General features: G+C 45.4%; 1 protein-coding gene across 1 annotated transcript in view; it reads left to right on the top strand.

The window, feature by feature from the left end:
* The window catches only part of cntn3a.2 (contactin 3a, tandem duplicate 2), a 52,370-nt gene that overhangs the window by 11,336 nt on the left and 15,905 nt on the right, over positions 1 to 25,129 (top strand). The window contains exons 4-19 of the mRNA XM_042098750.1: positions 2,029 to 2,204; positions 3,177 to 3,269; positions 3,529 to 3,732; positions 5,049 to 5,151; positions 5,957 to 6,141; positions 7,187 to 7,323; positions 7,746 to 7,875; positions 9,710 to 9,860; positions 10,819 to 10,946; positions 12,485 to 12,654; positions 18,790 to 18,907; positions 20,068 to 20,226; positions 20,552 to 20,701; positions 21,296 to 21,366; positions 23,356 to 23,590; positions 24,349 to 24,461. Coding sequence (XP_041954684.1) covers positions 2,029 to 2,204; positions 3,177 to 3,269; positions 3,529 to 3,732; positions 5,049 to 5,151; positions 5,957 to 6,141; positions 7,187 to 7,323; positions 7,746 to 7,875; positions 9,710 to 9,860; positions 10,819 to 10,946; positions 12,485 to 12,654; positions 18,790 to 18,907; positions 20,068 to 20,226; positions 20,552 to 20,701; positions 21,296 to 21,366; positions 23,356 to 23,590; positions 24,349 to 24,461 — 2,323 coding nt within the window. The remainder of the gene's footprint in view (positions 1 to 2,028; positions 2,205 to 3,176; positions 3,270 to 3,528; positions 3,733 to 5,048; positions 5,152 to 5,956; positions 6,142 to 7,186; positions 7,324 to 7,745; positions 7,876 to 9,709; positions 9,861 to 10,818; positions 10,947 to 12,484; positions 12,655 to 18,789; positions 18,908 to 20,067; positions 20,227 to 20,551; positions 20,702 to 21,295; positions 21,367 to 23,355; positions 23,591 to 24,348; positions 24,462 to 25,129) is intronic.

The raw sequence follows: 25,129 nt of genomic DNA, 5'->3' as shown, positions 1-25,129 counted from the left end.
GCGGTTGGGGTGTACTGCACTGCACTGCACTGTACTGTGCCGTGATGCGCTGCTGCTCTGCTCTGCTCTGCTGTTCCTGCACCTCATATCAATGAATTCTGCCTCATGCAAAATTGATGCGAACAGGAGGGGTCAGCGCCAGTTCATGCCGGCCACACAGACACCGAGGCCAAGAGCGCGGAGAGGAGCCAAGTGTGTCCGCGGCCCCAGCCGTGACCCCAGGCGGACGTTTTTCCAGAGACGCACAGCTGCCCCCACCCCACACACACACACACACACCACCACACCCCCACGCCCTGGGGGGCCAGACGTGACCACATTTCACACCTCGCCTGCCCACAGCCCCTCCAGCCCACTGCAGTGACACCTATTTGCTGCTCTGCGTTGAGGGGGCTTAAATGGAGCTTGAACGCCGACGGGGCTGGGAGTGCAGGGTGCTTTGGAAGCCAGACCAGGCTGCCAGTTTGTCTCTCACTCACTCACTCACTCACTCACTCACTCCCACTCACATTTGCATTTGTTGAGTGGTGGCATTTGGAACGCGATTGCTGTGAATTCATCTGAAGTAGAACCATCGAGTGCATTGTGTTCTGGTCGGCGCACACTCTTTCTCTCTCTCTCTTTGCTGTGATGCAATCTATACAGTATATCAGCACCTCAGACAAACTCTGCAGACACCAGGTTTCAGGTTGACTCTCAGGTGCAACAAGCCCTTCAGTGAACACCATTGTTGAGGTGGCAGGTGGGTGGTTTGGAGGGGGAGTGGGGTAGCGTCTGTGCAACCTTTGCATGTCTTCCCCTACTCAGAGTGCTAATTCTGCACAGTGAAGGGGATGGGAGTCCAACACCTATTGCTGCAGTAAACAAATACACACACACACACACACACACACACACACACACACACACACACACACACACACACACACACACACACACACACTTGCCGAGGCTTTTGCACTGACAGCGCAAAGATTCCTTCTGTCGTCGCTGGGCTACGGGGAGCATCGATCCCCCTACCTCGCTCCACCGGGTGCTTCTGTGCTCTCTCTCTCTCTCGCGCACACACACACACACACACACACACACACACTTCCGCTGCTGCTGCTGCTGCTGCCACTGCCTCCTCGGGCATCCTTCCCACACACTCTGTTGTGTTAGCGTTAGCATCGAGTGACTGGCTGCCTGTGCGGCTCTGTCGGCGTGCCGTGGTGTCGTACGGGTGCCAGCTGTTCCCGGGGTGTGTGTGTGTGTGTGTGTGTGTCTGTGCTCGAGACACGCTGCTGAGCCCGGGGTGTCTGCTGACAGCCTGTCAGAAGAAATGACTCCTGAGCACCGTCGCTCCCCGAAATTAGCTCGTCGTCTCTGCAGCTTTTCTGCTGCGCCCTTACACAGTTGGCTGGTCCCTGAAAAGCTTAGCCTCATTTTTCTTTTTTTTCATTCCACTCGCTGACCTCCTGCAGTCAGTGGGACTCCCTTAAATGATAGGTGGTTTATGAGTTGTGAAGGAGTAGAATTGGGAAGAGCCAGCACCAGACACTGTGTGTTGGATACACAGATGGCTTTGCTGAAATGACTCCAGTAAGATCCGCTCTTCAGAGGGATTACATATTTATGCTCAATTACGATTTGGCATCGGGAAGGACAAGGAGGAAAATGCTGTCGTGGCAACAGACTGGGAGACTGAGCCAAAGAAAATACATTTTTTTGTTAGACCCGTCTGCCTCAATTGTCTCTTCACAAATAGCAGTTTAGGCTTGGATGCTCTGCTTTGGCGACATCAAATAAAGTCTAAACTGTTAAATTACATAGTACATTTGAGGAATTAATATATGAAGATAAAGTATGTTGAAGTAAAGGGTTTTTTAAGTTTTGATGCAAAGTGTAAAATTCAGTCATGAATATTCCAGTTTTGACTATGTCAGAGGTTACGTTGTGTGGTCCTTGAAAGCGGCATTAGTCTGTATTGAGTAAGGTCCTGTATAAGCCCCTGATGGCCTGATTGTGTTGTGGTGGTGCTGTTTGCAGGTGGTCATTGAACGGTACATCGATCGATCTCAAGACGGACCAGAGGTGGGTCCTGTCGGGTGGCAACCTGATCATCAGGGATTTGGATCGGGATCAGGACGCCGGGACCTACCAGTGTACAGCCTACAACCCACACGGCGCCATCCTCAGCAGGAGGGCCAGCCTCAAGTTTGCATGTAAGCAAGCAGAGCGCCCACCCTGTCCCACCCTACCCACACCATGCCCACCCTGTCCCACCCTACCCACACCATGCCCACCCTGTCCCACCCAGCCTGCACCATGCCCACCCTGTCCCACCCTACCCACACCATGCCCACCCTGTCCCACCCTACCCACACCATGCCCACCCTACCCACACCATGCCCACCCTGTCCCACCCAGCCTGCACCATGCCCACCCTGTCCCACCCTACCCACACCATGCCCACCCTGTCCCACCCTACCCACACCATGCCCACCCTGTCCCACCCTATCCGCACCATGCCCACCCTACCCACACCATGCCCACCCTGTCCCACCCAGCCTGCACCATGCCCACCCTGTCCCACCCTACCCACACCATGCCCACCCTGTCCCACCCTACCCACACCATGCCCACCCTACCCACACCATGCCCACCCTGTCCCACCCAGCCTGCACCATGCCCACCCTGTCCCACCCTACCCACACCATGCCCACCCTGTCCCACCCTATCCGCACCATGCCCACCCTACCCACACCATGCCCACCCTGTCCCACCCTACCCGCACCATGCCCACCCTGTCCCACGTTGCCCCACCCCAGCCTGCGCCACGCTGGTTATTGTCACTTTCCTCTCCCAATGCGAGGTGACAGGTGGTGTAATTGGCACCCTACTCTCACTGTATGTCTTTGAAGGGTGGGAAAACAGATTCCTTCAACCCCCTGTGTAGGTGTAATTGAATTTATTCCTCAAGGAGAATGTAATTAGAGGAAAATAACGCTGCTGACCTTCCAAACAAAGATAAGTGTCAGCTGGTTGGTCTCATCATGAAAGCACTTTGTTCTTAATTTTTGTTGTAATTTATTTTAATTATCTTATTTTCTTGTCCTCAGTTCCTTTATAGATGCAAATGATCCTAGAGTTTTTATAGTTTAAAGTAAGGGTAGTTACTTGTCCTTTTTGTGCAGACTTGAATTTCAAAAGTCAAGCCAGAAGTGCTGTATCCGTTCGAGAAGGCCAAGGTGTCGTCTTGCTTTGTGGAACACCAACTTACTCAGGAGGTAAAGCAGTTTTGTTTGCAGGAGTTCTTTTCGACTAAACCAACCTAGTGTTTATTTGTTCATTCTATCATTGTAACAGCAATTTTAATGGCATCCTGAAATGATGTATTCAGTTGTAAACTGCTTGGAAATTCTTTAGAATGTTCAATTATGTCCCTAAAATGCATGTGATTTTTGAAAGTGCAATCTGTTTCCTTAAAATATGCTTTCACGTCACAACCGAAAAATTTGGCTAAAGCTCCCCTCGTTTCCATTCTAGACCTTACATTTGCTTGGGTCTTCAATGAATACACTTACTTCGTCCAACAAGACAATCGCCGCTTTGTTTCTCAGGAGACTGGGAACCTGTACATCGCTAAAGTCGAGCCGTCCGACGTGGGCAATTACACCTGCATCGTGATGAACCGCGTCACCAGGGAGAGAGTGAGCAGCTCCCCCACTCCTCTCGTCCTCAGGACAGACGGTAAGCGGGCCTGCCAGAGACCAGCTGGTTCTGGACTGGAGGACTAGGAACAAATCCGGCTCTGATCTGGTTCTGATCTTGCCCCGCTCTGGAATGGATCTGGCGATGACGTGGCCCTGTTCTAAAGCATTCCTGCCTAATTTCCGTTGTTTTGTATACAAAAATAGACCTGAATAAACACCTAACGAACAGGGCAGCTGTGATGGAAACTGGGAAAGGTATAGATATCCGGCTGATCTGGATCGGCTGCGGCCCGGGTCTGGCTCAGAGCCAGATATGATATGATCCTCATCCAGCCCTGATCTATGGGAAGCCAAATAATTCACAAGCTTATCCAAACAGCACAGCACCTATCCAGTTGGACCTGGCGACTGACTGGCACCGCTTGACTGAATAGCGAAGGGCAGCTGGTTAGGTGCTGTCTTATCTTGTCCAGGCTTTTGAACTGCTTGGCCCACGATGTGATCCCCTGACTGGGCTGTTCCATAGGCCTTTTCTATGGGTATCATATGAATTCAGCCGGCCTTCCCTCACATACTCACCTAAAGTAATTGGTTGGGAAAGGGTTGAGGTTGGTTACCAAAGTCACAGTCTCAGGTGGCTTATAAGATGATGGTAGTAATAATGAAGTTACAATGTGATATATAATTAAGCCCATGATTATTCTTACTGATAACAAATAATGACTGAAAACAAATAATTTTATTTTTGCATATCTTACATTTATGCTGAAGTCTTTTTCCAAGCAGAAGAAACCTATTGGTCAAATAAAAATGGCCAAAGTTTGGCACGAATGCTATGAATAATTTTGGGCTTGTCTGTGGAGAACAGCACAGGTTAGCCTGAGGAGCGATTGTAGAGGCTCCGTGTCTTAGCTCTCTCTGGTCTGGTTACTCAAGATTTGGCTGTCTACATCTAGAGCTTTGGTTTCTGTACTCTCGCTCTCTCTCTTTCTCTCTCTCACTCTTGTACTACAGAAAGAGCTTGCCGGTGGCTGAAGTTAAATATTAACCACTTGCCCCAAAACATCTTGAATCTTCCCTGGAGAGAGGGCTCACAGTGCCATGTGTCAGAAAGAATAGATATAAATTATTTGTTGTCTTTCTTTCCCGGTTTCTGTCTTTGTTTTCTTCAGGGTAAAGGAGTGGTCTCAGTTTCATTCAGTGAGAATGTCATTGTAGTTGGGGGTGGGAGGGGATAGGGGTGGTTATACCTTTGTCTTGTTTACCATATTTTTCACGACTTCTCTCACAAGCTGATTTTCATGAATTATGGATATGAAAAAAAAAACATGTTACTGTGCCTGTGTATTGCAGGAGCTATGGGTGAATATGAGCCGAAAATAGAAGTTCATTTCCCTGACACAGTCCCAGCTGCGAAGGGATCAGTTGTTACGCTGGAGTGTTTCGCTCTTGGCAAGTAAGTGGAATTCTTACATTTTCAATCAGCCAAGTCGTTTTTTTTCCTTTCCCTAGCCCCCTGACTTTTAATAGCTATCTGTCACTGAGGCGATGCTGTCTCTCAGAGAAGTCCTCTGTGTCTCTCCTCGACACTCTTTAAATCACGGTTGTCAAACTCTGTTTGTAGACAGCCAGATTATTTCTCTTTTTTTCTCTTCTTTGGAGCAATTGTTGTGGTTCAGTTGCTTCTCTTAGTTGATTGACAAAGCTTTTCGTGCAGTTTTCACAACGGGAAAAGTTTGGGGTCCAGTGCAACAGCTGACGTGATGGTGTACCTGGGACCTGTCAAAGAATACAAGGGCTGTGATTACAGAGAAATAATATAGACCTCACAGGGAACGAGATGTGTTTGAGACAGCAGGATACATTTCTTCTCTTTTCCATTCTTCATGTCCCATTCTTCTCTTCTATTTTTCTTATTCTTCATGTGCCATTCATCTCATCTCTTCTATTGATTCTATTTCCATGTTTCTTCTATTGTCTCATTTTGTTTGTTTGTTTATTTCAAGTATATACAATATTGATGTGGTTATGATTTTTTTTAAAAACACACAGTTGCAGACATTTCCTCTGGATATTAGTCATCTTTGAATACCGTGTGCTTGTGTGCTTGTAAGTTATATACTGCGCATTTAAAATCAAAATGGACTCACAGAAGCCAACTGTGCATAGCGGCACCATTTGTGCTGCATTGTGCCATCTGTGGTTGTCCCTCTGATTCCCTTAAGTGGGTCTCACTGATGCCCGCTCTGTTTCCATTCCAGCCCAGTCCCAGAGATCACCTGGAGGCGGGCGAACGGAGTCCCCTTCCCCAGCAAAGTGAAAATGAAGAACTCCAACGTCGTGCTGGAAATCCCCAGCTTCCAGCAGGAGGACGCAGGTGGATACGAGTGTCTGGCCGAAAACAAGATGGGGAAGAATGTCGCCAGAGGACGACTCCTATTCCATGGTATGGACACTCCGGGAATTCAGTTCAGTTTTTAAGTTCTCCATTTCCTTCCCAAACTATATTTGTGTGCTATCAGGCTTCAGACAAAAGATAGAATGTCAGCAGTCTTAGGATAAAAACATTGCGCATATTTGGCCTCTGGATGAATCCACATTTATTGTTGTTTGTTTTGTTCATTTCTGAAGGGTTGACTCAGAGCTGTTTATCAGACTGACGGCATCATCCGGCCTGATAAGCTATTGATATCCACTGACTGGCCAATGTTGTGTCTTAGAACAGTTTTTGTTCACCATTAGAATTGATCTGTCTAGCCATTTCATATTGTTTCATATTTAACAACCACAATTTCAAATCAATTATTTTTCTGTCAACGCTTTGTGTGCCTTGACAGCCTCTCGCCGTTTCCATGACCACATTGCAAAGGGAAAAAAAGCAACGACCACTGACAAAAGAAACCTTCTGTAATTGAAGTTGGCGGCCTGGTGCTTGTATTTTAGGACCAGCATCGTTAACATGTGGCAGTGGTGTTGCTATCTCTGGACTGCTATCCAGAGACGTTGGAGCGAAACTAGGCAGCACTTTGTCACACTGTTACTCAAAAGGAGCATTTATTGATTGTAGGTGTGGTAGTAAAAGGATTTTCAATCATGATTATTGTTAGATGCAGACTTGTACTTATTTTCACTGACATAGGGGCAACTGCATCCTCAATATGCGCTAGTAGGCTTTGTCAGTCTCAATATGTTGTTTCATATTTGTAGTGAGGTTCTGAACGCATGCGGCAATTTAGGCAAAGAGCACAAACCAGCTGTGGTATGCAGGTTGAGAGATGCGGCTCAGGAAGCTGTTTTTTAAACTCCCACCCCAGTTCTGAGAGGCTTTGCCTACCTGTCTGTGCCTGCCTGCCTCCCTGCCTGCCTGCCTGCCTGTGTGCGTGCGTTTGAGGTGCTCTGACTCCTCTCTCTGAAGTCTTGTCAGCAGTGCCTCCCGCAGCTATTTCCATCCAAAGGCGGCGTGCCTGAAATAAGGTCTTTTGATTTCCCAGCGAAGCCCCAGTGGGTCCAGACAATGCGGGACACGGCGCTGGCCATCGAGGACCGACTGGTCTGGGAGTGCAAGGCCAACGGGAAGCCCAAGCCCTCCCATACCTGGCTCAAGAACGGAGAGATGCTCGTCTCAGAGGTACGACCCTGACATCTATCCAATCATGACACACACTCACACAAGATATATAGTGACACACACTCACACACACTTGTCCAACCTTTTTTCCACAAGATCGGGACAATCTTGGGCTTCTTATATTGCTTTCAGAGGGAAGGTTATTAACAGCAAAATATTGTGTTGATCCACACACACATACCGTATAGAGGCTGGTAGAGAGCCAATAGCTCCATTGAAATGCCGGGGTCAGGATTGCAATCGCTGCCAAGGCACTTATTCTTGCCCTTACCTTCGTCTCCCGTTTGAAGCCCTCTTCAGGTAATTCATTGAGGCCGCTGGCGCTGGGCTATTTGTGTGTGTGTGTGTTTGTGTGTGTGTGTGTGTGTGTGTGTGTGTGTGTGTGTGTGTTTGACGCATCCCTCTTCATGGTGTTTGTGCAGGAGAGAATGCAGCTGGTGGACGGCGCGCTCTCCATAGAGGCGGTAAACCTGTCAGACGGCGGCATGTACCAGTGCGTGGCCGAGAACAAGCACGGCGTCATTTATTTCAGCGCAGAGCTGATGGTGCTGGGTGAGGCAGCTGTGGCTCTCTCTTTGTGTATGTGTGTGTGTGTGTGTGTGTTTGACTGTGGATCTGCCATTGTGTATGTGCATACCGGTATATATTTGTCTGTTTGTGTGTGCTTTCATGTGCTTATTCTTCATAATACTAAGCAGTCTGTATTTCCTTAACTCTTCCATGTTACATGGAGAGTGATGGCGCGGTGCTCTCTGGCTGGGTTGATAGGCTAAAGACTAAGTGCTTAAGTGCAGGTCAGAGGCTCCACTGAGCCTCTTCTGACAGGTAGCTCCTATTATGCACGCGCTCTGGAAAATGCCACGAAGGATCGTGAACTCCGCTGCTTTATGTGTGGGCATGAGAGCAGATCTCATTAAAAGCTCATCAGGAGTCCAGCGGCGTCCAGTGCCGCTTTTATAACCTGCCCAAACGTTTTGTTCCTGCTCCCGCGCCTGTTTACTCCCTTGCCTTCCCTGCCCATTCCCCACCCCTCCGTTTGGTGCACGCTGACAGTCTGTTGAGAGACCCTTGTTAGGCCTACATTATCACCATTGATTTTGCTATGCCAAAAGTCATGCAATATCTCTCTGTCATGTAAATTCAATATTGATTGGCTTGGCGAGGCGCTTAAGGAGGCCGTCTGGGCGATGACAGCATGACAAAGCGGCCTCGGAGGACATCAGCCCAGGAATAAGCCCAGAGCAAACAGTGACAGGGAGCAGTCTCCTCTCTCTCTCTCTCTCTCTCTCTCTCTCTCTCTCTCTCTCTCTCTCTCTCTCTCTCTCTCTCTCTCTCTCTCTCTCTCTCTCTCTCTCTCTCTTACTACCTCTCTTTACGTCCCTTTCCCCCCTCTGTCTGTCTCTCTCTCTCTCTCTCTCTCTCTCTCTCTCTCTCTCTCTCTCTCTCTTTCTTTTTATCTATCCCTCTCTCCATCCAGTCCTCTCTCCCTTCCGGTCTGTCTGAGGTTTGAGGGACAGATTGAGGTTCCCAATGGAGACACGGAGTGCAAGGGAGAGTGAGAAATAGAGTGAAAGATAGAGAGAGTGAGAGAGAGATAGAGAAATAGGCTGAGGGAGAGAGACAGAGAGATGAAGGTAGAGCACAAGACAGAGGGAGGGAGGGAGAGAGACCGAGAGAGATAGGATAGAGTGAGGCACAGCGCGAGGAAAGGAGCGAGCTGGGGGCGGTCGTACAGTAAACAGTTGCGGGATATTTGTGCTTCCTCCTCCTGATCGCGGTGCTCAGGAGAGCCTGTCCCACTTCTGCTGGCTGGGCCTGTGTGAGCTGCGGCCACAGGCGTCTATTCTGGGCTACGACAACCAATCCAAACGCTATAAATATCAGCCCCCATACCCTATAGGAGATCAAAAATGAAACAGCCAATCAGTGCAGGCCAACTGGTAGCCACACAGAGGTAGAGTGCATAGAGAGAATAAGATAACAGGCTACCAAAAGCTACAGTGAAACTTTCCACTCATTTGTTGCAGTCTCTTCTCATGGCTTGCGGCATTGGAAGGCTGTGATATTTATTTAAATACGATGGAACACTAAAAGCCCAAAAAATGTGTTACCAAGAAAATAAATGTAGGTGTCAATGAGAGGTAGTGATTACTCTTGCTTCCCATACAAGCTACAATAGATTGGGCTTTTGTTCAATACCAGCATAGCTTTGCTCTAGTGTGCAGTCTGTTTGTGTGTGTGTGTGTGTGTGTGTTGTAATGCCTGCAGAGTCTCCTCCTCTGCACCACCGCGTCTCCATGTTTTTCTTTTCGTTGTTGTTTATTCTCATTCATTTCTTTATTTATTTATTTATTTATCTCTCTCTCTCTCTCTTTCTCCATGGCAGCGTCCGCCCCAGACTTTTCCAAGAGCCCACTGCGGACCCTGCAGAAAGCCAAGGCGGGCAGTGCGGTCACGCTGGAGTGCCGGCCCCAAGCCTACCCCAGAGCGATTAGCCTGTGGAAGAAAGGCGAGGAGCCGCTGCTGACCACCGAGAGGTGAGGGTCCCGCTGACAAAAAAACACACAAAGGAACGAACACGTAAACAAACTAAAAAATCAGAAGAGAAGAAAAAACAATATTTTATCTCCGCTCGCTAGCCCCGTTTATTCGGCAACCCAACAATTATCAGAGGCGTGAGCGTGGCAGCGGTTTGCTTGCTTGCCTGCCGTGGCGGCTTTCTGACCAGGGCCGCTCATGAATAATGAATGGCACCATTAGCTGGTACTGGCAGGGGGTCTCTCAGCTATTTAGGGGAGAGGTTGTGGAGTATGAAATGGCTCGTTGTGAGTTGTCACTTGACAGCGTTGCAAATAGCTCCAATGCTGAATGCTCCCCCATCGCCGTCCCCAACAACACCACCCACACACACACACACACACGCGCGCGCACACATACGCACACATACATACATACACACACACACACACACGCGATCACCACCGCCGCCCACCAACTCAACCTCCTGCTGCTGTTGGATTAAATTGTTGGAAAAGAGCAGTTGATGTGCCAGATTTTTTCTTTCTTTCTTTCTTTCTTTCTTTCTTTCTTTCTTTCTGCCTGTTTTTCTTACTTTTTTCTTTAATTTGATTTTGGATATAACATTGTGCTGTGTCGACAAATGAAACAAGATGAAGTATATCTTAAATCAAAATACTCTGGAGACAATTGTAACACTGAAATTGCCACGACAGTGTAAATGAGTCATTCTCCCCTTTTAGTTTGCAAAATAATTAAATCTGGATTTATAAGTATTCTTTTTCTTATGGCTGATGAGGTTCAATCAGCATGTGCTACATTTGTTCCATCTCCAAGCTTTACAGAATTATGCAAAAGATGTTTTATGCTGGTACTCCATTGCTGTAGTATCTATGATAAGCACATCTCTTAATGGCATTGTCCCCTCCTGAGATAGATGTGATTTGATGAGAAGGGAATTTGTTGTCTATCTTGTAGGGTAATTATTCTTCCTGATGGAACGTTGAAAATCACAAATTTGACAAAGACTGATGGAGGCACCTACACCTGCCTGGCACAAAACCAGTTTGGGACTGCCAGCACCTCCGGAAGACTGCTAGTCACAAGTGAGCTCTTTGTTTTTCAAGACACTGTGCTGTAAGTGAATCCTTTGGTTTGTTTCTATCAATGGGGAGCCTTCAGAGGTTATTACTTGTTTTGTTTCCATTACTAGAGACCTTTTCCTCTTTCCAGGTGCTCTTAGACCTCAAGGACTAGTTTTGCATACTACACAATGTTGTCCTTCTATAATGTCTATGTAGTGTAGGTTTATGTTTCTTATGGTAGAGATCAGAACTCGGTGTACTGTAGCCCAGACACCCACTAAATGTAGCATGCAAAAACAGCTAGCATCGGCCCAGCTTTCTTGTAATATCACTTTGTTCTACATGTGGAGCTATATTAAATACAAGGCAAGTCACTGGAAGAGTGCCTTGTGGCTCTGTTCAAGATAACTCAACACGGCACCTTTAACATATTCCTGATGTGACAAAAGTTCCATATAGAAACTAGTTTCTTGGTAGGGTTCTTGGTACTGAGAGTTTCTACTAAGTTGTTCTGCTCATTGTGATGGATAGCCTGAGCTTGCCCCAAATACATTTTAATTCCTGCTCAAGTCACCTTTGGTGACTTAGATCAAATGTTTTCATTGGTCCAAGGATGCTTCAGGAGTTCTTTGCTCCATCTCGGTGCCTGAGGTTATGCTGCTTTTTTTGTGTGAATCCCATAGATTCACATGGATGGAAATGAAACCGGCACAGCTTCTCAGACCACATGATCACGATTCACATAGGGTTTTTTTTTTAGTTAGTTGGGTCTGGTCGAACTATTTATTCATTTCTGATAAGATGAGAGGTTTTCCATCAGTCATCGTGAAATGCAAAATCTCATTCCCGCTTGGACACTTTGTGCTTACCTTCGGCACTCAGCCTCTGGCTCCCATGCATACGGCTGAAGTAGAGCCGTGGGTATATCCCTTGCCAACCCCACTCTCACTCGTGAAGGGTTTCTGGTCAGTGTTTTGTAAGAAAATAATATTATAGTGCCAAAACATGCAGGAAAGCAGTATGTTTGACTGTATTAATGTAGAGTTTTAGAGCAAAGTGCTATTGAAAGATTGTTGTCAACAGCATTCCTATAGACAAATGGCTTTGACTCTCCCAGCTAACTGAGACTCAACATTAAGAGGTAGTGTTGGGCCTTTCCAAGGATTTTACATAATTACTATATCATGAAGTGATTTTAACAGGGTTGTATATTAGCTGCCAAGTTCTGTTTGCCAAGCCACTTGTGTGAAATGTTATGATGCAGCAAGCCCAACTGACTTCATCTATTTATTAACTTTTCCTTGCCCGGGGAGCCATGTAATACCTTTAAAGAAATTATATTTTCGTTTTATTGGCGGGGGATATGCTCATGCTCATAACCCACATAGCAAAACATCCAATCTGTTTCAAAGTAGGAATGCAACTCCAATCACCATAAACGTTTACTAGGGAAGGATCCATACCCTCTGACATGAATACATTTGACGGATGTGCCCGCATGTGCTGCTGACTTGTTTATATTGACACTAACCCATTGGATTGCTGTGCTTTGGGAGCAGAGCCCACGAGGATCAGTCAGGGCCCGTCAAACATGGAGATCATTGTGGGCGAGAGCATCGTGCTTCCCTGCCAGGTGGCGTGCGACCCGGCCCTGGATGTAGCGTTCTCCTGGGCTTTCAACGGCCAAGTCATCAGCAAGGTGGACCGACACTTCGAACACGTGGGAGGGGTGAGTATGGAACGAGATGTTAAAAGAGTGATTGTTCATTTATTTATTTGTCCATTTGTTTGTGTGTGTGTGTGTTTTTTTTTTTTTTTAAACGATCATTATGTCTGCGCCCTCAGGGCAAAGTCGTCCTACCTGTTTTCCATCGTTTTTCCATGAGTACAGTTGACCTACAAAACTTTTTATTAATAATAAAATTCACTCACTAAAGCTGGCGTCCTCTGCTGACTTTTAATGGGTCAGCTTGCTGGAAGCGCTGCTAGCTTTGCTGAACGGCATAACATTTGAAACGTTTGAAAATCCATATGCTGCCATTCTGTTCCCCAGTGGAGATTAATTAATATTAGGAGAGAGAAGAATATTCAATGCAAGCATCATTAGAACTGTCAATGTAAGGTCTGCCTGGATCGATGATGAGAGTCTGTTATTTTATACGTAAATTACACGTGTCACTTAACTCTGTTTTCAAGGATATTTTGATCATCACATGTTCAATGTGTTGCTGTCTGATTATGTTTGTGTATAAGTCAAGTCAAGTCAGTTTTATTTTTAAAGCGCATTTAAACATGCACAGAGTGCAACCCAAAGCGCTCCACAAACAAGACACATAACAAGACAAAAGATGCCAGATGGAGCGGCGTAGTCGCCAGCGTGCCCATGATATCAAGACATGACAAATACATTTAAAAAATAACAAATACAAAAAATGCCGGACGGAGCGGCGTAGTCGCCAGCGTACCCGTGACACCAAGACATACAAGACAGACAACAAAACAAATAAACAAATAAAAAGTAAAAAAATATATATAAATATATTTAAAAAGTGGGAAAAGTGATGTTAAAATTAGACTACGTTTACACGAACCAGGGTATTTTCCTAAACGAATATCTGGCCATCTACGTTTGCAAATAAAACTGCATTTACCGTTTTAACCGAGACCGTTTTTTTTTTAATGTGTTTACACAAACCCGTGTACATACATGCTGTCATGAGCACGCCAAACCACAGTGGCAGTCTAACGATAAGCTCAAGCTCACATTAACCAATCAGAAGCCTGAAAAGTTGCCCGAGCCACCGGAAACGGAAGTGTGCTCTCTTCTTCGGATAGCAGCGGTAAAGCAAGTTGTTGTCGATACAACAAAAAGGGTCTGCACCAACATAAACGCGATGGCTATTCTGAGCGCATCCATGATCACCTCAGCCCGAAAATGTGAAGTCGCACGTGAGAACATGTAAATGTAAACATTGGTCGCACATTGCATACTGTGACGTTGGCTGCCCAAAACTCCGTTTACCACAGTTTACAACCAAACGCATAAACGAAGTTTTCCAAAAAAATCACTTTGGCCGGAGTTTTTTTGGATAACCGTTTTACGGGGCGAATTCTCTGTTTGCGTCTAAATGAAAGGCTCAAACGTAGGGAAATGTCTTCATTTATAAAAACACACATGCTTGTGTAAACGGGGTCTTAGTCCAATTTCCAAACCAGCTGAAAAATGTCCAAGGGCAATGATGATCCGTGAAAACTGCGCACAGAGCTGTGTCTTCACATGCAACGCCAACAAAGTTCTTTAGCAACTGACCAACCCGGTGAATTCACTGGCAGTCTGGAGATAACGTTAACGTTAGGCCTTGTAGACTGCAGTCTGCAGATCACTGGAAGCACAGTCTGAAGTAGTGGGCGATCGTTAGGGCTGGGATAAACGATTCTTTTTTAAACGATTAATCTAGCGATTATTTTTTCGATGCATCGATTAATCTAACGATTCATTTTTTCAGTCCGATTCGATTTCGATTCGATTATCTCCCCATTAATTGACTAATAGCAACATGTTGATTTACATATCTGAATGAAAAAAACATGAATTCCTTAACATTTTCCAATTGAAAACAAACCAATTTGGAATATATGTTTATTGCGCTTAAGATTCCAAAATAAAAGACTATACAAGTGCAAAGTAATGCATTCTTAGTCAGAGGTAGCATTCAGTTCAGTTCAGTAGGTCTAATTGAGTGCCTGTCACTTTAGGACGACGTTTGTGAATCCCTGCAATTAACATTACGCATTCATTATCTGTGTTAACACTGTTAAAACGCTGCTGATGTGTGAATGCAATTCATAACGTAGTTAGTTCAAATAACGGTTCGTAGCCTACTTCTCCTTGGGACAAGCACTTTTGAGTCTTGGAAAACACTTTTCCATTTACATTGGGATTATGCAAACATTCAGAGTCAATAAAATGAGCCCTACATGAGTAACGAAATTGACAAGCAGATGTAAGTAAGCATGCTAAACTTGACATCCGAACAGTATTCTAACGTTAGCTTTGAGATACTGCTTGATTGCATAACTTAACTTAGTTTGGTCTCCTCAATGTAGGCTACTATGTTGTGATGAGACCTTAGCAGAGTTAACTTTAATGCAGCAGTTTTGAACAAATTTGTCAGCATGGTCACGATGCTAAGCGGATTTAATAGCAGTTTAGCCCACCGTGTTCTATGCAATGCTTCTATGTTGCAACAACAATCGTGAATATTTTGTTAAATGCACATGCAGAGGATGAGCAGCGGGCTCGTTACAAGAGAGAGTGGCCAGGGCAAGGAAAGGCTGCGTGTGTAAAAAGCACAGCTCAATGATTTCGTGGCCCCCAGCCACAGATTAGTTAACGTATGGGAAACACTGAAGGTGTAAAATTCAAAATATTTAGCGGCACACATTATGCTTAATGAATCGACGCGCATATTTTGCGTCGACGTCATCGATTACGTCGACGCGTTGTCCCAGCCCTAGCGATCGTGTAGATGGACTTTTAACAGCGACCGCAAAGATTGTTAAGGCGGAGCAAGATATTTCACCAGGAGCCACTTCCGGGAACCCGGATCGCACGGGGGGGGGGGGGGGGTGTCAAAATCCCCCTTTATGCAGAGCAGAGGCAGCGACTGCTCCATTGAAGTCTATGGGCATAGCTCAGAATTTCACCACATATGCTAAGGTCTTGGTTCTATAGAGTTAGGAATGTGAATTTCGGGCACATTTTCATGATCCTCAAACTCTTCTGAACATTTCAGGTACATTTTTTGCATTTTTGAGCAATCCAGTCTGGAGAAAATCAACCTTATATCAGGTGTGCGCCGGTTATTTCTGCCGCTGCTGTTGGCCGGTTGCAACTTACGCTCGTCAATAGGTCATCGACACGCCTCTTTATGCAGACAGGATGCGATCCCCATTCGATCCCCATATTTTCAAATGCAGCGCTGCCTTCCCGGAATGCTTTGCGGGCGCGTTAAAGTCGCTTGACGTCACCCATAGGACTAGAGTGGAATGAGACACGACAAAATGAAGTGTCGTGCAAGTGGATCGGTACCGTTACGGCAAAATGAAGTGTCGTGCAAGTGGATCGGTACCGTTAGTCTGCAGCAAAGATTCTAGAGCGGAGCGCTCTAGAATCTTTGGTCTGCAGTTGGCATGGCAGCTCGCAGGTCAGCAACAGCTCGGCGGCCACGGCAGATCTTTCGCAGCTGTCCCGAGAGATCCCCTCGACCAGACAGTGAAGTGCACCGCTCACGGATGGATGGAAGGATGTCAGAGGCCCAGTTAGTCTGCAGTTGGCATGGCAGCTCGTAGGTCAGCCACAGCTCGGCGGCCACGGCAGATCTTTCGCAGAGTAGCCTAGGTCCAGCTGTCCTGAGAGATCCCCTCGACCAGACAGTGAAGTGCAGCACCGCTCACGGATGGATGGAAGGATGTCCGATGCCCAGCTAGGGCAAAAGCTAGCCATAGCAAGCTCCCAATGGACAAACGTCAACGACATCAGCTGAATTAGAAGCAGTAAAAAGGACTAAGAATAACACGAAAACTATTAAAAAAATAACGTAAATAAATAGGGAAAACATTTAACTTGACAAACCAATACAAAAAATAAACATGACATTACATAAAATTACGAACATTACATAAAAACAAACAAAAACATGACGCCAGAGGGAGCGGCGTGTCTCGCCAGCGTCCCCGTAACCTAGCAACCTAGGTGTGTGTGTGTGTGTATGTTATGTGTGTGAATGTGTACAATCCTGTAAGTGTACAGACATTTCTGTGTATACACTCCCCCTTTAAATCTAACCCACTTTTTTCTGTTTGCTGAAGATCTTCTCTAAATAGTACTGCTCACTGATCACACCAAAGTAATTGGAATGAATAACTGTCACAAGTCTTCAGTTCACAGTGTGCGTGTTTCTGTATGAACTTCAAAACTGCTTTAAGACTGTGTTGCCCATATTCACAAATATCCTTCCTTTGTGTGTCCTTGTTTGCTGCTGATGGTTATCAGTGCTGAGATACAATTTTCGCAAACTCTTTCATCTCACGGGTCCACCGGGACTATCAGTCAAACTCCTCATCTCTGCAGAATTCATTTCCATAATGACACACGGAAAACGGTTTCTCCCCAACTCTGAGGCAGCTAAAGAGGCAAATTAACCACACATTTACCATTGTCTGAGCTAAGGTGCAGCATGAGATGAAAGTATTTGTTCTCAGTTTATGCAATTTCTTTTTTTTTTTTTTGAGAGAGAGGAGTTGAGTGGTCTCCGGAGAATCTGTTCGGCATTCCTGTGGTCCTTCTCTGTTCTTCCCTATAGAAGTGTTTTTTCAGAGTTGGTGGTTATGTGTGTGATATACATGGATATACTGTAAAGGCCTATATTGTTTAAATCTTTACACTTACCCCCCTATTTTGAGTTTTTGCTCGAAATTGCACACCGCTTACTAACAATGGCCCTGTTTCCACATACTTTGACTTATATTCAAGTGCTTGACCTCTTTTGAAAGCAGAGGGATAGTAGATTATTTTGGTATAAATAGATTGACTGTGTGATGAACTGTCAGAGAGTGGCAAAGGGTAAAATAATGATTTTTTTAAGCGGTTTTGTACATCTCTGGAAATGACCACATTCTGCCCTTTTGGTAATTTATTTTGTCTTGGAAACACAACTGAGGCCCACTACCAGGTCTTGTGAATCTGTATCTCAAAGTAGATCAATATAGAATGAAATATTAGTACTTTAGACCATTATTTGCCAAGATATGCTCATGCGTTTTTGTAAAATTCCCTATGGAAACTCCCCATAGGACTTTTGGCTACCCAAAATGCATACTGACAATTTTTGCATTTTCTTTGTTGGTTCAGTGGGTGTCTATAAGATGGACTATACATCAGCAAGACTAATATTGGATAAAACAACATGAATGTTCCATTTCTAGGGATTCCTGTAAATATTTCAATACCCAATATGCTGCATCTACTTATTGCTAAGGGATATACACATATACTGCAGTTTTTTGCTTTTTTGATCTAATTTAATTGAGACATAGTAAGATTAATCTGACCATGTAAAGCACTATACAGATTGTACATGAAAAATGTTGTCATATATGGATTCCCAAGAGTTCAAGCTTTTGATTATGCTGAAATCCAAAGGTAGAAATGCTCCTCATGTGTAGTCATAGAACTTTCCCCACTTTTGTTTGTGCAGATGGATTCCTTTAATACGTCAAAATGAGAATTCTTTGTTGTTGAATCTGCCTTTTTCTCCTCTTCGTTTAGCTGTGATGTTTTTTTTTTTGTTTGTTTTTCTGCAAGACTTATTCCATTTGCCACTCATCATTTCTGCTGAATGATCATCTGTGCATCATCATAGCCTGTACTCTTCGCCTCGTCTGCACGCCCCATTGGTTCCATTTAGCCGTGCCGCTGGTTGTGTCTATGGTGGAGCCGCTCCTTCGTTCTCGAGTAATTAAGTAATTGGTTCCCTTTATCCAGTAGGTTTGTGTGTAATGCCTGCCTCTGCATAGTTGAGGCAGCCGGTGGGACAGCCAAAGGGTTGTTTTCTCAGCACGGACACCTCACACCCCAGAGTAAACACTTTACTGGCTCCAAGGCATCCATATAGAACTGTCACACTGGCTGTGTGAATAACATAGCATAAATTATCATGAATGTTACCTATATAGAAATCTTCCATGTGTTGGAAGCCCATGGAGCTGCTTGGAATACAAATCTTAATCGACATGCAACATTTATTTACCACAATTATGTCTGTAAACAGTTATTTTTTGCTTTTTGTGTTCCATGTGCTAGCCAACAGCGGGTGACCTGATGATTCGGAACATCCAGCTGAAGCATGCTGGGACGTACGTGTGTGTGGTGGACACAGATGTCGAGAGCCTCTCAGCGTCTGCGGTTTTGGTCGTCAAAGGTGAACATCCCACTTCCTTCCTCTGCTGCTGCGGATAATTAGGATTTATGACCAAATAAAGCCAGACATACAGTATTAAACAACAGCACGTGGAAGCTGGTTTATGATTCTGCTGATCAGCCCTCTCATATGTTTTAGTCTGTCCTCGGGGGGGTTTGCTTGTATGTGCAACATTTGCCGACAAGCTCCACTAACCGAAATCCTTTACAGCTTGGCTTGTCTTGGCTCGTTCCACTGTAATGAAAGCATAATTGAATAATGAATTGATTGCTGATTTTAGGTTCAATTAGTGTTTTCTAAATGAAGGCAGCATATCAAAACAGTTTATCAGAGAGCAATAATGAGATTTGGGAGGATCAATACCTCTCAATTAACATTTGCTTGACAGGCATTCCATGTTTCAGAGCAATGAATGTTCTCTCTGACCTATGAGAAAATTAATACTGTATGCTTATTGTTTCAGCCTACACAGATCTTGCACAGTGGTGCAGTAAAAGTGGTCCTTTAGGGGCAGGCATATTTTGCATGCCTAGAAGAGATTGTTATGCAGAAAATTTGGTCTAAATTTGGACAGGTACCTTGGCCTGTTTTGACATTGGAGAACAAATCCAATGTGTCTCCAAGGCAAAGCTAAGAGTAGCAATCTTACTTCCTACAGAATACAGCAGAGGTGAATGGTGCTTTTGTCAAGCACCTTCCTTAGCAGATTATAAAAGTAAACCCAACCTCATCTGTAGCCCATTTCTGTGTAAGTCAAGACGAAAGTTTCAACAAGTTATCCCCAGACATGTATTCTAATCACACAGAGCAACACATTCCCTCTGGCCCCCACGAGAACACTGTAGGAGTAAAGGAAGAGGAAGGGAAGGAGATTACTTGTCTTTATAGTAGCATCTGATTGCGCTCCACGTTGTACAGGAGTTCTTGCGTAGTCTGTAACAAGCGCTCATGCCTGTGGCAAACACGGCGTGATGTAACAAGGCTGAAAGAGGCGTCCTGAGAGCGTCTATGATGATTCCTTCCCACGTCTGTATGAGGAAGGCTTTAATGAGGTCATCGAGAGTGATGGAGAGGAGAGGAGAAGAAACGGAGAGAGAGTGTGTGTTTGTGTGTGTGTGCGGAATGGAAAAGCTAACATTATTTAATTACTGTCTGTCCAGGTCCCCCAGGCCCCCCGGACAGCGTGACGGTGGACGAGATCACGGACAGCACCGCTCAGGTCTCCTGGAAGCCTGGCCCTGACAATGGCAGCCCCATCGTGGGATACATCCTCCAGACCAAGACCCCTTTCACCGTGGGCTGGCAGGCGGTGGACACAGGTATTATCCAGAATTATCCACCACACTCGCAGAAATGCAAGCGAACCACAGCTTTAGAATAAATCTGAATCATCCAAAGTGGGTTTTGTCTGTGTCAAAAATTGCCACATGAGAGGACATAGACACTTCAAAACCGAGAGAAACATGATTACTCAATCTAGCACAAGAAGTTGAATTAGTTAAAAAAGTGTCTGCGGGGGGAAATTGCTCCCAACTTTTTGTGTGGTTGTGACGCGGAGCGCTGGAGACAGGTGCTGGCGTCAGCGCGTTTGGCCGTGTGGTTTGTCAGATGGGCCCCTGTTGTTTCTCTCTCCCGTCTCGGCAGTCCCTGAGGTGATCGATGGGAACACGCTGACGGCCACCGTGGTGAACCTGAACGCCTGGGTGGAGTATGAGTTCCGCGTGGTGGCACGGAACAGCGTGGGGATGGGGGAGCCCAGTCCCGCTTCACTCAAGACCCGCACGGAAGATTCCGGTGAGACTGTTGTGCACACAGCCTAAATGACCGGACAAGGTCATTGCCAAGAACCAAGCATGAGCCCTGTGTGCAATGCTTCAGGATGCATATATAGAGCACAATTACTGAACATTGGGTGCCCCTATGCAACCTTTTAAATGTTTTCTTCATAGTGAATGTTGAAAGGGAGGCCTTCAAGAGCACTGTCCCTACATACAGTAGAACATATCTCAACAGGGATGTGAATCCTGTTGCCAGCCAATTAGTTTTGTGCCAAGCTGAAAATGAACGCTAGTTAAACTGTGTGCTTTTGCGACACACTTACAGACATACAAACACACATCAGCACAGAAACATTCACCCATACACACCCACACAGACACATACACATACAGACCAGAGAACAGACACACACACAAACACACACACTTACCCTCTCCACCCACACACTCACCCACACACACACACACACAAAACACACACATTACAGCAGCCAGAACACTGTGGGAAGGGGAGCGCTGGCTGGCAGACACTTTGTGTGTGTGTGTGTGGGTGTGTGTGTGTTGGCGCGAGCGCTCTGATGAGTCGACTTTATCTCATTCCCATCTTCAGTCCCCGACACGGCCCCCACTGATGTCAGCGGCGGAGGAGGCTCCAAATCAGAGTTGGTAATAACGTGGGAGGTTAGTCATCCGTCTGCATTATAACCCCCTCTCACCCTCCTCCCCCCTCTTGTCCCTGCATCCCCAGATCTGCATGAGGTAACCATTCGGCCTAATTGAATAGAAGCAAATGTGTTTGTTTCCTCCGGATAACCATTCCCCGCTTGGACCCAAGGGTCCTATAATTTCGCTCGTTGACGCGTGGCTCCGGGCTAGTTTCGCTAGTCTAACTCCAATCCCACGAGATGCTGTCATTTCTGCTCAATGTAATGGAGTTGTTTTTTTGCTGGTGGTACAGAAGGGGAGAAGGGATTCAGACCTAAATGTGTTAATATCGCTACTATTACTGGAGCTTTATCGCAGAATATCAGAAGTGAGATCTAAAACATATGGAAGGGCTTATTGTACGGGTCATTCCACGTCAATTCAACCAGGGCCCACGCACTTAGGTCTTAAAAAATTCTGAAAAAATTACCAGGTGTACCTATGTTACCCAGGAGACACACTGTAAAATGACTCTTATGTAAGATCAATACTTTCCAAGATACAGCCAGTTTTACATGGGGAGGGGGGTGTCGATTTTGTTCGGCCTCTTTTTTTTGTCAAAGTTCACAAGCCCACAGCGCAAGAACTAAACCATGTAGGAGGCTCAAATTTTGCGTGCTGATACATAAATAGGAATACTATGTAGCAAAATCGTCATGTTTGGTCTGGATAATCCTGCATGGTCATAGCTGTCCCCTGCGTGGGCCCTGGTTGAATTGACGTGGAATGACCCGTATGCATTTTAATACCACTGTAGTAAATATTTTATGCTGTTCCATATATTTATGTATTGGAGGCTATTTGATATTGGAAATAATTGCAGATTGTGCTCGTAGGCTCTGCCACATACTATATGTTTTAATATATTACAGTTTGGTAGTATAACATAATGAACTTGTAAGCTGTGCCATATAGACCCTTTCATCAATAAAAACAAAAACAATGCTTGAACGTTCTATTTGGGCCCCAATCTACTTCCTCTACATTAAGATAACATATGGAATGTTAAAAAGGAAGTCTTGTGGGGCCAACTATGATGCTGATAATGGAACTCTCTTGAAAGGGTCCATACATTTTAATATTGTGATGGCTCTATTATAGTAGATTGAACTAATTGGCCGTGTTGTATGTTTTAATGAAACAATATGACACGAGTGGGAGTGGGGTTGGTAAAGGATATCTCCACGGCTGTAATTCGGCCGTAGGTACGAGTATGTCTTGTAATACAATCGTATGCTAGGTTGTATTCGTAGGCTGCGCCATTAGCATTGTATAGCAGACTGAACTCGTAGGCTGTGCTGTAGGCTATGTGTTTTAATATCACTATAGAAACATGATTAGTTGTACTCGTAGGCTGTGCCGTATTTGTTTTAATATCACTATAGAAACATGCTAGGCTGTATTTGTAGGCTGTGCCGCAAGTGTTTTAATATCACTATAGAAACATGCTAGGCTGTACTTGTAGGCTGTCCTGTATGTGTTTTAATATCACTATAGAAACATGCTAGGCTGTACTCGTAGGCTGTGCTGCATGTGTTTTAATATCACTATAGAAACATGCTAGGCTGTATTTGTAGGCTGTGCCGCAAGTGTTTTAATATCACTATAGAAACATGCTAGGCTGTACTCGTAGGCTGTGCTGCATGTGTTTTAATATCACTATAGAAACATGCTAGGCTGTACTTGTAGGCTGTCCTGTATGTGTTTTAATATCACTATAGAAACATGCTAGGCTGTACTCGTAGGCTGTGCTGCATGTGTTTTAATATCACTTTAGAAACATGCTAGGCTGTACTTGTAGGCTGTCCCGTATGTGTTTTTAATATCACTATAGAAACATGCTAGGCTGTACTTGTAGGCTATCCCGTATGTGTTTTAATATCACTATAGAAACATGCTAGGGTGTACTCGTAGGCTGTCCCGTATGTGTTTTAATATCACTATAGTTTTGTGTTTCCCTCTCAGCCTGTGCCTGAGGAACTGCAGAATGGCGACGGCTTTGGCTACATCATCGCCTTCCGGCCGCTGGGTGAGGTCACCTGGACGCACGCCGTCACCTCCACACCCGGCGTGTCTCGCTACGTCTACCGCAATGACAGCATCGCCCCCTTCTACCCCTTCAGCGTGAAAGTGGGCGCCTACAACACCAAAGGCCAGGGCCCTTTCAGTGCCGTCACCACCGTCTTCTCTGCCGAGGAGGGTGAGATCATTAGCGCCGGGCGGGTGATGTCGGCGGCATGGCACAGAATGCCACCTGGAACCGAGCCACGCTGCCATTTTGAAAATCAAAGCACAAATCTTCTTTTGTGTGTGTGTGTGTGTGTGTGTGTGTGTGTGTGTGTGTTGTTCGTAGCATCAGAGTGAGAAAAAGTGAGAGAAAAAAATAGAGACTGATGAGGACATTGTGATCCAGGTACATTTTTTAATGGCCAATTGGATATCATTTGAGGGGGAGGGGGTCGGGGGGAGCTGAAGGGGAATGGAAGAATCTGTCTGGCAGAGACAGTTTTCTGTCAGTGTCTTAGAGCTTTAATTGAATTTTTGTACAGATAATATTCTTTTGTGTCAGCCACGTAGGCCATCAAAGCAAAGGACAGTCATTTACTGTTTGAGGGAAGAGATTATATTTCCAGCAGTGTTCCTGTTTTTTAAATAATCAGTGTTAAGTCTGTCTGCGCTCACTGAGACTCAAACACAGCCACTCTCTCTCTCTCTCTCTCTCTCTCTCTTCTCCCTCCCTTTTTCTCTTCTGTCACACACACACACACACACACACACACACACACACACACACACACACACACACACACACACACATAAACATATCTCTCTCTCTCTCTCTCTCTTTGTATCATTCTCTTCTCTCTCTCCCACAACATCTGCACACACACACACACACCACACACACATATAACACCTCGTCTTTGGGCTCATCTTTGTCTTGTTGTGTCTGGTCAGAGCCCAGTGGTGTGCCAGGCAGAGTATGGGTCAGAAGTGCCTCTGCCTCAGAGATCGAAGTGAACTGGCTGCCTCTCGCCGCTTCCTCTCCTGAAAGAGTTCTTGGCTATGAGGTGGGTTTCCTGTCTCTTAGTGAAAATGAAAGGTGCCTGAAATGTAATAACAATTTTTGTCTCACCCCCCCCCCCCTTCCACCCACCCACCCACCTCTTACATACACAAACACACGCACACACACACACACTCCATCTCTCCTCATTGGAAAGACTTTTGTATTTCCAATGAGTAATCACAGAAAGATTGGCATTGATTCATTTCGACAATCATTTCCCACTGGCACAGTTCCTCTAGAGGCTTTCCCTTGTAGCTGTGTTAGAGGCACGACACTCGCAGTAAGATATTCTATGTTCACCTCAAGACCTGCAACCAGACTGCTTCCATCTCCGAGCACAAAACCGCTCCGTTGTCATAGCACCGCTACGATGCATGCAATGGATTATGTTATTAACTTCCACTTTTTGGAACCTGAGGATGAATAGGGAAATGTGCTCTTGTCTCTCTCTCTTTTTTTTCTCTCTTTCTGCCTGCCCTATTCCTCTCTCTCTTTCTTTCTCTTTCTCTCTCTCTCTCTCTCTCTTTTTTTTCTCCCTTTCTGCCTGCCCTATTCTTCTCACTCTCTCTTTCTGTATTTGTAAATATTTCTTACACACACTCTCTCTCTCTCTGACTTTCTATCATGCTATTCTTCTCTTCACTCTTCTCCTCTTCTATCTCTTTGTCC

Source organism: Alosa sapidissima, chromosome 7 (assembly GCF_018492685.1).
Source record: "Alosa sapidissima isolate fAloSap1 chromosome 7, fAloSap1.pri, whole genome shotgun sequence".
Lineage (NCBI taxonomy): Eukaryota > Metazoa > Chordata > Actinopteri > Clupeiformes > Clupeidae > Alosa > Alosa sapidissima.
Note: the sequence above shows the minus strand (reverse complement) of the source record. Positions and strands in the feature narration are given on the sequence as shown.